Source organism: Candoia aspera, chromosome 1 (assembly GCF_035149785.1).
Source record: "Candoia aspera isolate rCanAsp1 chromosome 1, rCanAsp1.hap2, whole genome shotgun sequence".
Taxonomy (NCBI): Eukaryota; Metazoa; Chordata; class Lepidosauria; order Squamata; family Boidae; genus Candoia; species Candoia aspera.
In genome coordinates, this window is record NC_086153.1 from 243387650 (window position 1) to 243401613 (window position 13964).

The 13964-nt window shown below is 37.4% G+C and overlaps 1 protein-coding gene across 3 annotated transcripts in view; it reads right to left on the bottom strand.

The window, feature by feature from the left end:
• Positions 1-1868: 1868 nt before the first annotated feature.
• Positions 1869-13964, bottom strand: part of CARS1 (cysteinyl-tRNA synthetase 1) — a 46139-nt gene continuing 34043 nt past the window's right edge. For all 3 annotated transcript variants that reach the window (XM_063289362.1, XM_063289361.1, XM_063289363.1), the window contains 8 exons: positions 13689-13878; positions 11292-11360; positions 9082-9163; positions 7518-7598; positions 7280-7347; positions 3033-3092; positions 2636-2719; positions 1869-2146 (listed from right to left, as the gene is read on the bottom strand). In XM_063289362.1, the coding sequence (XP_063145432.1) occupies positions 2012-2146; positions 2636-2719; positions 3033-3092; positions 7280-7347; positions 7518-7598; positions 9082-9163; positions 11292-11360; positions 13689-13878 (769 nt within the window). In that variant the 3' untranslated portion in view covers positions 1869-2011. The remainder of the gene's footprint in view (positions 2147-2635; positions 2720-3032; positions 3093-7279; positions 7348-7517; positions 7599-9081; positions 9164-11291; positions 11361-13688; positions 13879-13964) is intronic.

The following is a 13964-nucleotide window of genomic DNA, read 5'->3' on the forward strand; positions in this document are numbered from 1 at the left end:
AAAATTTGTGACAGTGAAAACCATAGTTACAAATAGAGGAAGTATTGTGTATGCAACTATACTCAGCTTCTCTTTGGACTGTCACATTATTTCTAACAAATATCAAGCCGTGCCTGACAGTCAGTGAAATGAGTACATTTCAGTCATGGCATCAATATTTTTGGCCAGGTTTTGAAACCTGAAGCTTCGATGATACATTTGCAATCCAACTAGCAACAACTCGTATGCTATGGGTTTCAACTGATCCATTGAGCAATCCCTAAGAGCCTGTTTGGTGTAGTGGTTAAGGCATCAGACTAGAAACTGGGAGACTGTGAGTTCTAGTCCCTCCTTAGGCACAAAGCCAGCTGGGTGACCTGGGGCCAGTCACTCTCTCTCAGCCCTAGGAAAGAGGCAATGGCAAACCACTTCTGAAAAACCTTGCCACGAAAACTGCAAGGACTAGTCCAGCCAGTCCCCGAGAATCAGACACGACTGAACAGATAAAAAAAAAAAAGAACAATCCCAGGCTATAGGCTGCAGCATGAATCCAATAGCTGCTTCTGTTACATAATTTAGAATATGAATAAGATGTTACTTTAGAGAATACCATATGGTAACGCTCACAGAAAATCTAGATGGAATTGTATTTTCCAGGAGATGCTGGGGAAAGAGAGCATATGAATGCTATAAAAGCATTTTGATCTCAGTATCATATTGGTACTTAATGTTTTTAAGAGCTAGTAGCAAATTACAGTTTAAAAAAAGGATGCTTAATGCAAGAGAGGAAAATGTGATTGAAACTGATACAGGTTCCAAAGGGAAGTTCAAAACTGATCTGGAGCGAACAAAGATGCCATTTCCTGCACATTTGTTACTATCTCAAGGTATTTAAATAACCCCAATTTAATATGCTATTAGAAGAGTCTTAATGGAGGGGCAGCAAATCAGATGGAACTTTTCAAGAATAAATGTATACTTTGTTAAAATGTTGACCTTAGTTTTGTAAGAATCAGAGTGACCTGTGAAATTTTATTGAGTTACACAGTAATTTCAACAGGACCAAAGCAAGCTTAACACTTGGTAAAGTATTCTGTGTTGGTGGTAGGCATGTATTCTGTGTTGACCATAGGTCATAACAACAATTTGAAAACTATGTAATACAAATGCTAGAATTACAGAAAAAAACTGGATCTATGCTTCCGAGTTTGTGTAAAATATAATTTTTACAATAATGTTTCCGTTCCTGCAACGGAAAAAAAAAACCCCTTGCTCTTCTTTAGCACTATTAGTTTCTATTTAATGTCCTATTTTATTAATCTATTAATCTGTTTAAAAAACTATGCAAACTGTTACATAGTCTTGGAGTGATTTACAGAAGAGAGAGTAGGACCTGTTTCTGAATAAATATACAGTATGTGAAATTAGATTTCACGTTAAAAAAAATATTGCCCAACTGATCATGTCATACTTTAGAGAAAGAAAATAACTATTTCATTCTAGGGAAAGATGAATTTGTTTTATACAATATCACTCAGTTTCTCATTTTTCTAATTTTGACTTAAATTAATATCAGCCCAGCCATTTGTCAGTTTTCCTTTACAAAACAAATCTGTGAAAAGTCATACACATTTTTTAAACTACTTTCAATAATGTAATGTTTTTCAGTATAATGTTTCCTAATGTAATGCAGTTATATCTTTTTCTAGCGCACATATTTTGTGCATGTTTTCCTCAAAATAAATCTTTCTTGTGGACTTTTTCTTCATCTTCATGTGTTCTAATTTACAAACAAGTTTAGAAATAAGTGAATTCTCAAATTAAAACTGAACTAGGTTCTTGTTTGCCCTTATTCTTGCTTCTGTTGCATAAAACTTACATGGATTACATTAAAGTAACAAAAGTTTTATTGACATTTGAAACTAGATTATATATGTCAGCACACTATGGCAAGTGCAGAAAGAACTTTTACTTCCTTTGATGTTATCAACTCTTGCATTTCTTTAGGAAAAATAGTGTCCAAGTTTTATTTTCAGTTTGCAATTCCATTTTGATTCATCTGAAGAAATTCCTTGTACAATTTTTCTTGTGCTTCATACATTTTCTTTAATTTCTTCATCTGTCCTTTGCTGATTTCTTTGCCTTCTACATCATGGGTTGGAAGCCCCTAGAAAATATTAATTTAATATCTTGACTATTTCATTCCAGAGTTAGCCCTTTTCATTATTTTTAGTTTTCATCAATAGGAAAATTAGAGAAAAAGAGGCCTTGGTTTATCTAATAACAATTATCTGTATAACAGATTCTGAACTCAAAACAAAAAACATATCCCCCTCAAGTTCAGAATGGATAATTGAGTGAAAAAGTTCAGTTTCATATTCTTAAATGAATGAAATTATCATTGAGATGATATTGAGCAAACCATTGTCTTCTCATCTGTATATGGTGGATAATAATGCTGCGGTTATCTTACAAAGTTGCTGTATTATAAGAATTACAACTAGATTACATTTGTTGAACACTTTAAAGATTTGGAATAATCATGAGGATTATTATAGCATGATTTTTATTAAAGTATTTATACCAGTAGTTTTGCTCTCATCCCTGAATCCTGAATAAGGTGTTTGTGTGTTTTTTAAAGTCACAGTATTCTTACATTTTCATCAAATTTGGAATACTTGTCATGCTCAGATTTAAACATATCTCCAGGTGAAATTTTCATTTTCACAAGTTTTGCTGCCTGTAAAATAAAGTATAGATTATAACTCTGGAATAAATTATTACTAAGAATTACTATTTCCATAACATTTTCTGTTGCTCATGTTCTAATAAACATACCAAACCTTTGGCTGAAAATAAACTTCTATCAACACTTCAGAAACTTCTGACAGAAATAGATGTTCATATTAATATCACAAAAATGGAATGGAAAAAGACAAAAGCCTTTACACTTTAGAATGACTTGGACACTGACAACAAAACCATCTTCAAAATCTATAGTGACTATAGTGATATCGCTGCCTACCATTCAGTTCATGATACAGGTTATTTACCTCCTGTTCTTGTTTCTTCTTAGCTGCTTCTTCTTTCTTCTTCTTTTTCTCTTCTTCAATCTATGGAAAATCGTGTTAAAGAATGTGATTACTATTTTAGAAATTCAGTATTAAAATCACTGTATGCATATATTCCCCCTGCCTCCTGCTTCAAGTCCTGCTATGCTGCATCATCACAGCAGGGTGTATATTCATGAAGGTCATTTTATCTGCTCAGCTAAAGCAGGCAGGCATCTATACTGGTGCAGCACTAATACAGGAAAATGTTGGAGGTGAATGATCATTCTAGTGACAACAGCAAAGGCAGAATTTCATACCACATAGGAGAAGGCAATGGTAAACCACTCCTGTATTTTTTCAAGAAAAAATGACTGACAATATACTGTTAGATGGTGGGCCCCTCAGGTAAGATGACACTCAATATGCAACAGAGGAAATGTTGAGGATCTTTTGGAGTACCAATGGTGTTTATGATGTGGGATGTCTAGTTGGCAGGAAGGAAACTGCAAATTTGAAACTGCAAAGATAGAATTACAATGGGAACATGGAATGGAAGAAGCATGAACATGGGAAAGCTCAACACAGTGAAAGATTAAATGAATTGACTACACATTGACTTCTTAGACATCAGTGAATTAAAATGGACTGGAAGTGGACACCTTTGGTCAGAAGATCACACTGTTTACTATGCAGGACATGAAAAATAAGGAATGGTGTTTTCATAGTCAGGAAATGTATAGCAAAGACAGTATTTGGGCACAATGCAGTCAGTGACTGTATAATACCAATTAAACTTTGCAGACAACCCTTTAATATGATGATTATCCAAATTAATGCTCCAAACACTGATTTAGAAGAGGAGATTGACAACTTTTATTGTCAAGTTCAACCTAAAATTTAGAGAATGTGCAAGCAAGATGAGCTGCTTGTGGTTGGAGACTGGAATGCCAAAGTTGGAAATACTAAGCAAGAAAACATAGTTGGACTTATACAGGATACAGAAATGAAGCAGGAGGAGGACTAAACAGTTTCTGCCAATCCAATGATTTCTTCACTTATAACACAGTCTTCAATGATGCTTATATACATGGACATCACCAGGTGGAGTACACAGAAATCAGTATTATTAAAACAACAAGGTGGAAGAGCTCAGTTATAACAGCAAAGACATGGCCAGGGGCTGAGTGTGCAACAGATCATGAACTGCTCATATGCAAGATCCAAGTCAGGCTAAGGTAGAAGAGCAAAGTCAACCAGTTTCCATTATTTCATTTTATGCATATACCCACCATTTTCAAGGAGAACATCAGGAATTGCTTTGAAGTCCTGAACCTTGCTGATAGGGAACTAGAGGAACTGTGGAATGAAATCAGAGAAGTTGCTAATGATGAATGTGAAGAGATTTCAGACATCAAGAAACAGAAGAAAGCCAACTGGATGTCAGAACAAACAGTATAATTGCCAAGAAGAAAAGAGAAGCCAATACCAAGAAAGACAAAGATCTCAGGAAAGAACTTAACAAAGAAAAGGCTGTATACTCCTTATTTATTCACCCTGTAGGTTGAATATATATTGAGGGAAGCTGGATTGGAAAAAGAGGAGTGTGCTTTTAACACTGGAGGAAGAAACGTCAATAACCTGTGCTACGTTGATGACACTACTCTGACAGTTGAAAATGCAAATGATCTGCAGGCTCTAATAATGAAAGTCAAGAACACAATGAAAAAATAGAACTAAGATTAAATATAAACTAATGATAACAGGTACAGCAACCAGCCTTAGAACCAATAATGGAAATTCTGAAGTTGTAGATGGTTTTTGCCTTTTAGGATTGATTATCAATAGTAAAGGAACCAGCTCTCAAGAAATACACTGCAGACCAGCACTTGGTAGGATATCAATGAAGGCCTTGGAAACTGGAATTCAGATGCCCTGATGTGTCTATACCTACACAGTTCAGAATTGTGCAGGCAATGGTTTTCCTTGTGACATTTTATGGAAGCAAGGACTTTGAAGAAGCAGGACAGAAAGATTATTGATGCTTTTGGATTTTGGTGTTGGAGAAGACTTTCTTGAGAATATCAAGAAAACCAACAAACAGATCATAGAACAAATCAAGCCAGAGTTCTCATTAGGCATAAATGACCAGACTTAAGTAATAATATTTTGGACACATTATGTAAGGATGTAGCTTCCTTGAGAAGGCTTTAATGCTGCAAATGATGGAAGGAAAGAGAAGAAGAGGATAATCAGCAACAAGGTGGACTGACTCAATTACAGCAGGGATAGGTGCACTATTGGAAGACCTGAAGGGCCAAATTGGGACAGATCATCCCAGAGAACCTCTATCTATGTGGTTGCTAATAGTCAACACAATTCATGTATTAGTTTATGCATATACTGATTTAATCTGAAAGATAAACAATATTATAATTCTGTTCAGAGCAAATTATTTTTGGAACGTCATGTACTATCCATGAGTATAATAATTTTCTGTATGGGATGTGAACCATAACAGAGGTTTTATATTCATGTTAATGAAATACTAGTAAAGTTATGAGTCATACCAGAAGACATAGTTATATATGCACTGGCATAAGAAAATGTACAGTGGAGGGTAGGAAATTTAGTGACTGTGTTGGATGTTGCTGATTACAAGTCCTAGAAGCCCTTAGCTAGCCTGGCATACTGTGATGCATGCTGGGAGTTCACCAGTACCTCAGTGGCCAACAATTTTCCACTCATGGACATACAGTGATAGTGGGAAATACATTTATATTTACTAGCATCTACAAAAAACTGTAATTTACTTGTCAAAATATTTTTTTCCATAATATGCCCCTTATATAACCCAAGAGAATTCTGCAATATTTTTTTTAATTCAGAAATTAAATGTTTGAATGGAAATGTGAAACACACAGTCCTTTAAAAAGGAGAAGAATGCAGTCACCTGTGTACTTATCAGAAAATTAGGGAAGTCCTTCCAATAAAATTGATTTCTGGAAAGTCCAAGGGCTCATCCACATAGTCACTTTGCAATGCTTTCCACCTGCCCACCCAACATCACTAACAGTGGAAAAAGCTACAGCCAATGACTATGCAGAATGTGTGGTGGGGCAATCTTTGTACACTCCAGGTGCTTTGTCCAATCATGTTTTTAAAGTTTTCATCATAGGATTATAGATGTATGAACCAACATAAGATTGATACAGTACTCTTTTTGTGGCAAAAAATAAAACAATGAAAGCCAGAGATACAACATAAAATGATGGTGTGCAATAGTCCTATGAAACATTTTCATGGATGCTGCCATCTAGAGGCCATCTGGATTACTTCAAAAATTAGAATCAAAAATCAAAATTCCAAACTGCAGGAATGTAGATGTCCTCTAGATAGAAGAACTATAGTTCCGTCACAGGGATAGTAGATTCATGTTCTTAATCAGACAATTCCCTTGCCTCAAAATAGTCTGCCTGAATGATCAGAAGAACTAAATTAAAATACTTTTCTGTTTGACTTTGTTGGGTTACAGTCCTTTAAATGTGAGCTGGGACTGGGAAAAGTCCAAGTGGCAAGAGTATCATTCTCCTACCTCCTGGAAATGGGGACTACCACATGAGTCCTCCAGAGCCTTTTAAGGAGGAAATACTTTTTGGTTTATTTTTGTTTGCTGGTGGGAAATCAATCTCATGGAAGACCCCATTCAGGTCTATATCCCCATATCCAAAGAACTCCCATCACCCCAAAGAAGAAAAAATAGGGTGCACAGTTGAGATGTCTGGTCTCTCTCACAGCCACAGACAAAATGGTAATGGAAGCACAATGCCTAGAGAATGAATAGCCCAACCAAGGCTGAACAGGTTGCTCAGCCTGACTGCACTATCCCATGGCTCTTCTTTCATGTGCTCTAGATTGTCTGCTTGGGAAATTTTGTGTCAGGGTAAGAGGTAAAATACTTTCACACTGGAACTCCCAAAGCCAACTTCAGGGTCCCTCAACAGCATACTAGCAATGAAATGGGGATGATATGAGGGCATAGCCTCTACAAATGGTTAACAGGGCATCTTCTCGCTGCAGCAAATAGGATGTGTGGATGAGCCCCCAAATAGCAAAATTTGCGCTCACAGATAAACAAGGGCAGGGGCACATGACTATATTTCTGTTCCTAGCCCATGCATAAGTGCTGGATTGTCCCAAATAAAATTAGATATATAGAAAAAATAATTTGAAGAATAGAAACGTAGGACCTTTTCCTTTTCTTCTCTTTCTTTTAGCAAGGTGCCTCTGTCTACCAGCTTGACCACAGTTGGAAGTCCTAGGGGAGAATAAAAAGGACATTTTAAGTACTTTTATATATGTCGCTACTATGGTCTATACAGCCTATCATCTATATAAGCTGTCTGGAATCAAGGAAGATTGCCACTGTAGTGTTCCATGTTAGCAACTGAGAAGAGAAGCCAAGACAGGGCTCAGGTACTTCTTTACCTTCATGATCTTCAAACCGAACTCCATGCTCTGGAAGGATATCATCTCGAAGAGAATCACAAAGCTTCAGAACTTCAAGCACTACAAGCACAATGAAAATGTTGAAACTTAAGTAAAATGTTTTCTTTGGTCATCTGGACATATATCAAGTTGAAGACCTTTTCTTAATATTTCTGTGGGCAATAAGGCTGCTGTCTTTCTTCAGGGTATGATCTCCCTAAATTTTTCTCTATTTGTTTTAAAGGGATAAGCATCTGAGGAAACAACATACACTATGCATTTGAGAAATGGAATGACTGAAATTCTATAGGAGATGCCTTATTACATATTAGTTTTTGTAGCTTTGTGCAGCATTTTCTCAGATCTCAGTCCAAGAACCATACTTAACCCTGCATTTCAAGAGCCAGAAATGAAGATTCAAAGAAGACTGAATTTGGAAACATCCATACAATTACACAGTCTAGCCCCCAGCATAAATAAACTTCAATTATTCCAGTGAAACTGACTAAGATTGCAATCTTAAATAGATTCCCTAGGGCATAAGGTCTTTCAGTTTCCAGGGAAATTTGTACTACTAAATAGGTTTAAAACTGCACCAAAAGCCACTAAACCATGATAAAACGTTCTGTGCCCTTTTAGAGATACATAATTAGTAGTCACTTTTGCTCACATAAACAAAGGGTGCAGGAGCAAACTGGCAAATTGAAGTTTGTTATCTCCAAAGAAGTTGTACCACACTGATATTTCACAAGGTTTAGTTCTTCTTTAATTGCTTCTCATTGTTCTGATACTAAACTTTATTTGGGGTATTTTCTTTCATCTTGGTTATCAACTAAACATTCAAAAAGCAAATCAATTCTTTGCTAAGAACAGCTACTGTTCCTCTCAGAGTTTCCAGTATCGGTTCTTGTGCAATGAACTTTTATTTGCATATCATATTAATATCCCAGTTAAAACTCTTCTGGTCTAAAAACAAGAGAGATTAGCATTGCATGAATGAGTCCTTTGTTACAACACTAATATCTCAAAACAAGGTTACCCACATGCAAATGATTAAGCTGTACAATGCCTAGAAGCTGAGGAACTTTCTTTCTCAGTCACATCCTTTCAGCTCAGAGTTTTATGGCATGTAATGACACATATTAGTTAAGATTCTTTCCCTTGATAATTGTGTCTCAGCCATAAAAATATGCTGTGTGCAGCAGATGACAGAAACAGCAACCCTACAAATATAGCCAAGGAGTGAGGAAACACAGTGCATCTCCTTTCTTCCTGTATGAATAAAATTTCACACAGCCACCAGCAAAGTCACCACAGTGCAATAAAAATGGAGAATTATTTCTAATAGCAAACAGAAATAAGTAAGCCTGCACGTAAATGCAGAGTGTAACTTCTGAAACACGCACACCCTGCGGTTGAATGGGCTCTGGCCTACATGCACATTTTGAGTGAGTGAGTGAATGAATGAATGGTTAGTTGTGTGTGGCAACAAAGAAAGGATCCCCTTTTTTAAGAGTGGCACACTTTTTGTACAGATGTCCATTTATAACAAGAAAAATCTCACCTTTTTTCCCCCTGGCAATTTGCCTTACACCTTCTCTGAACTCAGACAAAACTTGGAGATATGGCATTACTGTAGATTCAAGCTGCAGTGGAAAAAAAAGGCTCTTAAACACCATTTTCTTCCTCAACTACTTTTACCCATTTTCTTCCAAACTAGATGGATTTCTGAAACCATTATCTGAATAGGATAGCAAAGTGGCCCTCATCAGACCTGAATCTTATAACGCAGATAGATGACATGATGCAAGGCACTCGGGCATGAGCGTTCTGATGCAGAGAAAAATATTTTAAATATTACATTGTTTGGAAAGGACAGAATGTATATGACAGAGCAAACCACAAGAGAAACAATCCCTCCCCCATTTCAAGCAATGGGTCTCATCTGTTGGTAGCACCTGACATCCTATGTTCGTGGGGAATGGAGAAAGCTGGATGTCCATGTGTGATGTCAGAATGCCCCCGGGTATCTCCAAAGAAAGTGTCTGAGTGAGATGGGCGGTGACTAAATTTGACATATAAATAAATAAATAAATCTGCAAAATTGCCATATTCTGACTAAACTAGTACAGCTCGCTTGTGTCTGTAAGTACTTGGAATAAAATTGTTTATTTGAGCAAAGTTCTTACGTGAAGTGAAGCTGGCCTTGTCGTGACTCCGCTACAGGGCAGTTTCCTTTTTATCCTCCTCTAACCAGTCCCAAACAGCAACATTTTATATAAAAATAGTTTTATACAGAACTCTCTCTCTCTCTCTATGAATGAATTCCACTATTCCACAACACCAGTATTAGTTGGATGTTACATTGATGAACAAAGGATGTGTGTTCTGTCATGAACTGACAAATACCATTTTGGTGCTCACTAATTTCTTCTGTGATTATTATATCTAGGCTATAATAGGTTTAAGTTGGTCTCTACACTGCAATTATTATAACATGTACACAATTACGAAGAATTCCAATTGGTACAATTTGATTCTTTTCTCTTGCTAGAAAATTTCTAGCCAATTTCTGCATAGATACCGTGCAGAATTCTCAGTCTTTTTTTGGGAGGGGGGGTTAATTCATATATTTTAATCTGTGATCAAATTATTTATTGCTACCTAACATGTTGCATGGAGTGTAACTAGTAAAATCACTGTGCCATTAACAAAATGCTCAGTCTTTTAAACAGAACATACCATCTTCCTAAATAAGTTAGAAAACATTTTCTGCCAGTCTTAACAGAGCAGGATACGGTAATCTTCATATCTCTACCATCATATCTCATCTGTTTTCTATTATCATTCTATTATTGTTTTCTAATATGGGTGTGCTCACTTTTAAAATATATGGCTAAAGAATGGAAAGGGAAAACATACAAATTTACCCAAGGTTATATAACTTAAGTATGCTACTTCAATGAATAAGTTCATATGTTTATACACACACACACACACACACACAACGTGCATATTCTCTCCTACCAATTATGTCTTTCATTTTCCTTCCTTTTAAAAATTTAAAAAATTCAGTGCCCATCGGTTGCTATTTCCTGTTAAATGGCAGGAAGAGTTCCTTCTATTCAGATGGAGAATCCCCTCTATTCAGAATCTTTACTGAAGCATTCTGTACCTGTTAAATATGTCTGGTTTTGGAGAGGGGTTTTATGTCCCTCCTACAAAACAGATATTTGATGACATGATTTAAGGTCTTCCCCAACACAATGAAAACCTCATGCATTAGGGGTGTTTTGCAAAGACTCTGCAGGTATTCAAATGCAGCTTGGCAGTTCAATAAGGCAGACAGCTAGAGTTACTTCACCATTAAGAACCAGTCTGGTGTAGTGGTGAAGGTCCTGGCCGAGAGACCAAGAGACTGTGAGTACTAGTCCCGCCTTAGGCATGAAAGCCAGCTGGGAGACTTTGGGCCAGTCACTCTCTCTCAGCCCAACCCACCTCACAGGTTGTGGGGAAAAGAGGAGACAGGAGTATTAAGTATGTTCGCTACCTTGAGTTATATTTTATTTTATTTACACACACACACACACACACACACTGTATGTATGCATATGTATACATATACATACAGTATATGTGTGTGTATGTGTGTGTAGGCAAGATAAAAATATACTACTACGTTTCTAAGATATGAAAGCTTGCTTCAACATATAATCCAATATTTTTGAAAGCCATGAATAGATATGAAATCAGCAAAATATATTTTCCACTTACATTTAATGCATGACCATTTCTTCCAACTGGGAAACCGATACCCTCATCACTTTCTATTGCACCAAAGACCTATGCAAAGGAAATGTATACAAACCTGAACATAAAGATTCACACTTACTAGCAAATAGTTTTTAAGTGTTAGAAACTCCAACCAAAAACAATGTGAATGCAATTTGAGTTATCCTGCCTGGTTTCATGCTTCATGGTTTCAACATATATTATAAAGTTCCTGTAGGTAGATCTCAACTATTTGGTGGAATGAGATGGCATTATCTTTACCTATTCCTCTCCTCTACAGACTTTCCCCCAGAAAAGCTGCTGCAAAGGACTGGGTACCCTTCCTCCAGCAGGAGCTTCTCCAAGATTTTAGTCCACAATCCAATTTGATTGTGCAACCTCAGAAGTTTGAGGAAGTTGGCATTAGAAGAACAGACTTGCACATAGAGGAGATAGAGGAGCTGCATGTAAAGACTGTGGAAGAGTTGGAATTACTAAAACTGTTAGAGGAGGAGAGGAGGTATGGCGTGCCCACTCTTCAAGAAGCCACCACTTAATAAAGCTATTCTGTACAATAGAGCCAGTACGGTGTATGGTCAAGTTACAGGACTGACATTGGGGAGACCAAGGTTCTAATCAAGCCTCAGCCATGGAAGCTCATTGAGTAACTTTGGACCAGTCACCCTCTTTCAGCTCAACCTACCTTATGGGGCTGTTATGGGAAAAATAAATATTTTATATCAAATATACTATTATAGTACTAACTACTGGATAGTTTGCAATGTCCCATTTTTGGAGGTTATTGGTGAACTGTAGTTGCAGGGAGCCCTGGATGAACTGGATTATCTGAACTCTTTTGTGTTGAGTTTCAGACCTGGGCATACTACCAAGACTACACTGATTACTTTTGTCAGGACCAGGGCAAGGGGAGTGTGACTCTGCTGGATCTCTCAGTTGCCTTTGATACAATCAATTGTGGACTCCTGGACTGGTTTTGATGGTTAGAAATATGAGCAATGTTTTGCAATGATTCTCTTCCTTTCTCAGTGGGCAGTTTCAGCTGGGGGCGAGTAGGTGAAGTTCTCAACACTCCATTAGGGGCACCCCAGCACTCAACTCTCTCTTCCCTATTTAATCTCTACATGAAACTAATGAGAAAGATCATCTGTCAAAACTGCGTTAGGTTTCATCAATATCCTGATGATGCCCAGCTGTATATGTTGACCCTGGGCCAAACATGAGTTGCAATTGTGGCTCTATCCTGGTGGCTGGAGCCTGTTAGGACCTGGATAGGGCAGGAACAGCCTTAGATTTATCCCAGCAAGACAGAGTGGCTGTGGGTGCAGAAGTCAACTGAATTCCGTCTGGACTGGGTCATGCTGCCCGTGCAGAGCTCATCTCCAATCTGAACGGTCTTCCTGCATTCATGGTTCTTATTCAAAAAGCAGCTGCAAGATATGGCCAGAAGACCCTTTACTCAGCTCTATATGGTGCACCAATTGTGACCATTCCTGGATCGAAAGGCTTTATTGACATTCCCAGATTGGAGGGCTTTATCATCTGTCAGCAGGACTACTGAAATTTGTTCTACATGAGGCTGCACTTGAAGAGTACTCAGAAGCTACAGCTGATCTAGAATGAAGCAACTTCAGTAGTAGTCTCAACTTGATTTACCTATGTGATACTTTTACTGAGAGCTGCACTGATTACCAGTAGGCTTCCAGGTGCAATTCACGGTGTTGGTTGTTACCTGTAAAGTCCTATATGGCTCAGAACGTGGTCATTTTTGAGATTACCTGCTTTGAGTAGATTCTGTTCATCTGGTGAGAACTGGAAGGGAAGGCTTGATTCAGGTCCTGACCTCTAAGGAGTATCATTGCTAGATGCTATATGAGAGTGCATCTCCATGGCTGCCTCCCTACTCTAGAGCATGGTATCCCTAGAGATAAGGATGGCTCCATCCTTGCTTGCATTTCAGAAGGTGATTAAGACCTGGCTGTTCTACAGCACCTCTGGGCATGATGCTCCTGAAGTAGTATTACCTGACGATTGTCAGGATTGATACATTAATTACTTACGTATCTAACCTTATTACTGTATTAATAGTGTATAGATTGCTCTGAGTCAGTTTTTGGTTGGAGCATCATAAACATTCAGCAAGCAAACAAATAAGCAGTACTAATGATCTTAAGACATGTATCGATTTCTAGAAAGCAGATTTTTTAGATGTTCGAGCCCCAAACCCACTCTATTAAATAAGTAATTGGCAATTATTTTCTAAACCACAACAAATCTCCAAGTTCTAATCCAAATCGTGAAAACACTAACCACTAACACCTGCTTGCATCCTTAGAAAACAATTTATGCCCAACTTCGAAAGCTTTGTTCAAAATCCCATACCTTGAATATCTGGGTAAGATAAATGCTTATATTTTCTAGCAACATTCTGTTTGGCATCTGTCGGGCAGTCTTCTTTGTAGCAATGTAGGAATTACACTGACTGACCAGTGATCTCAGTTCTTCCAAGACTGTACGCGTATCAATGTTATCACACAACGCTTCATGGACAGCTACCTTCTTGTCATAAAAACTAAGCAAGAAAACAGGTTAAGACAAAAATCTTTTTTACATCACCTTAAACCATCTGAATGAAAAGATTCTTGTACCAATTGAATA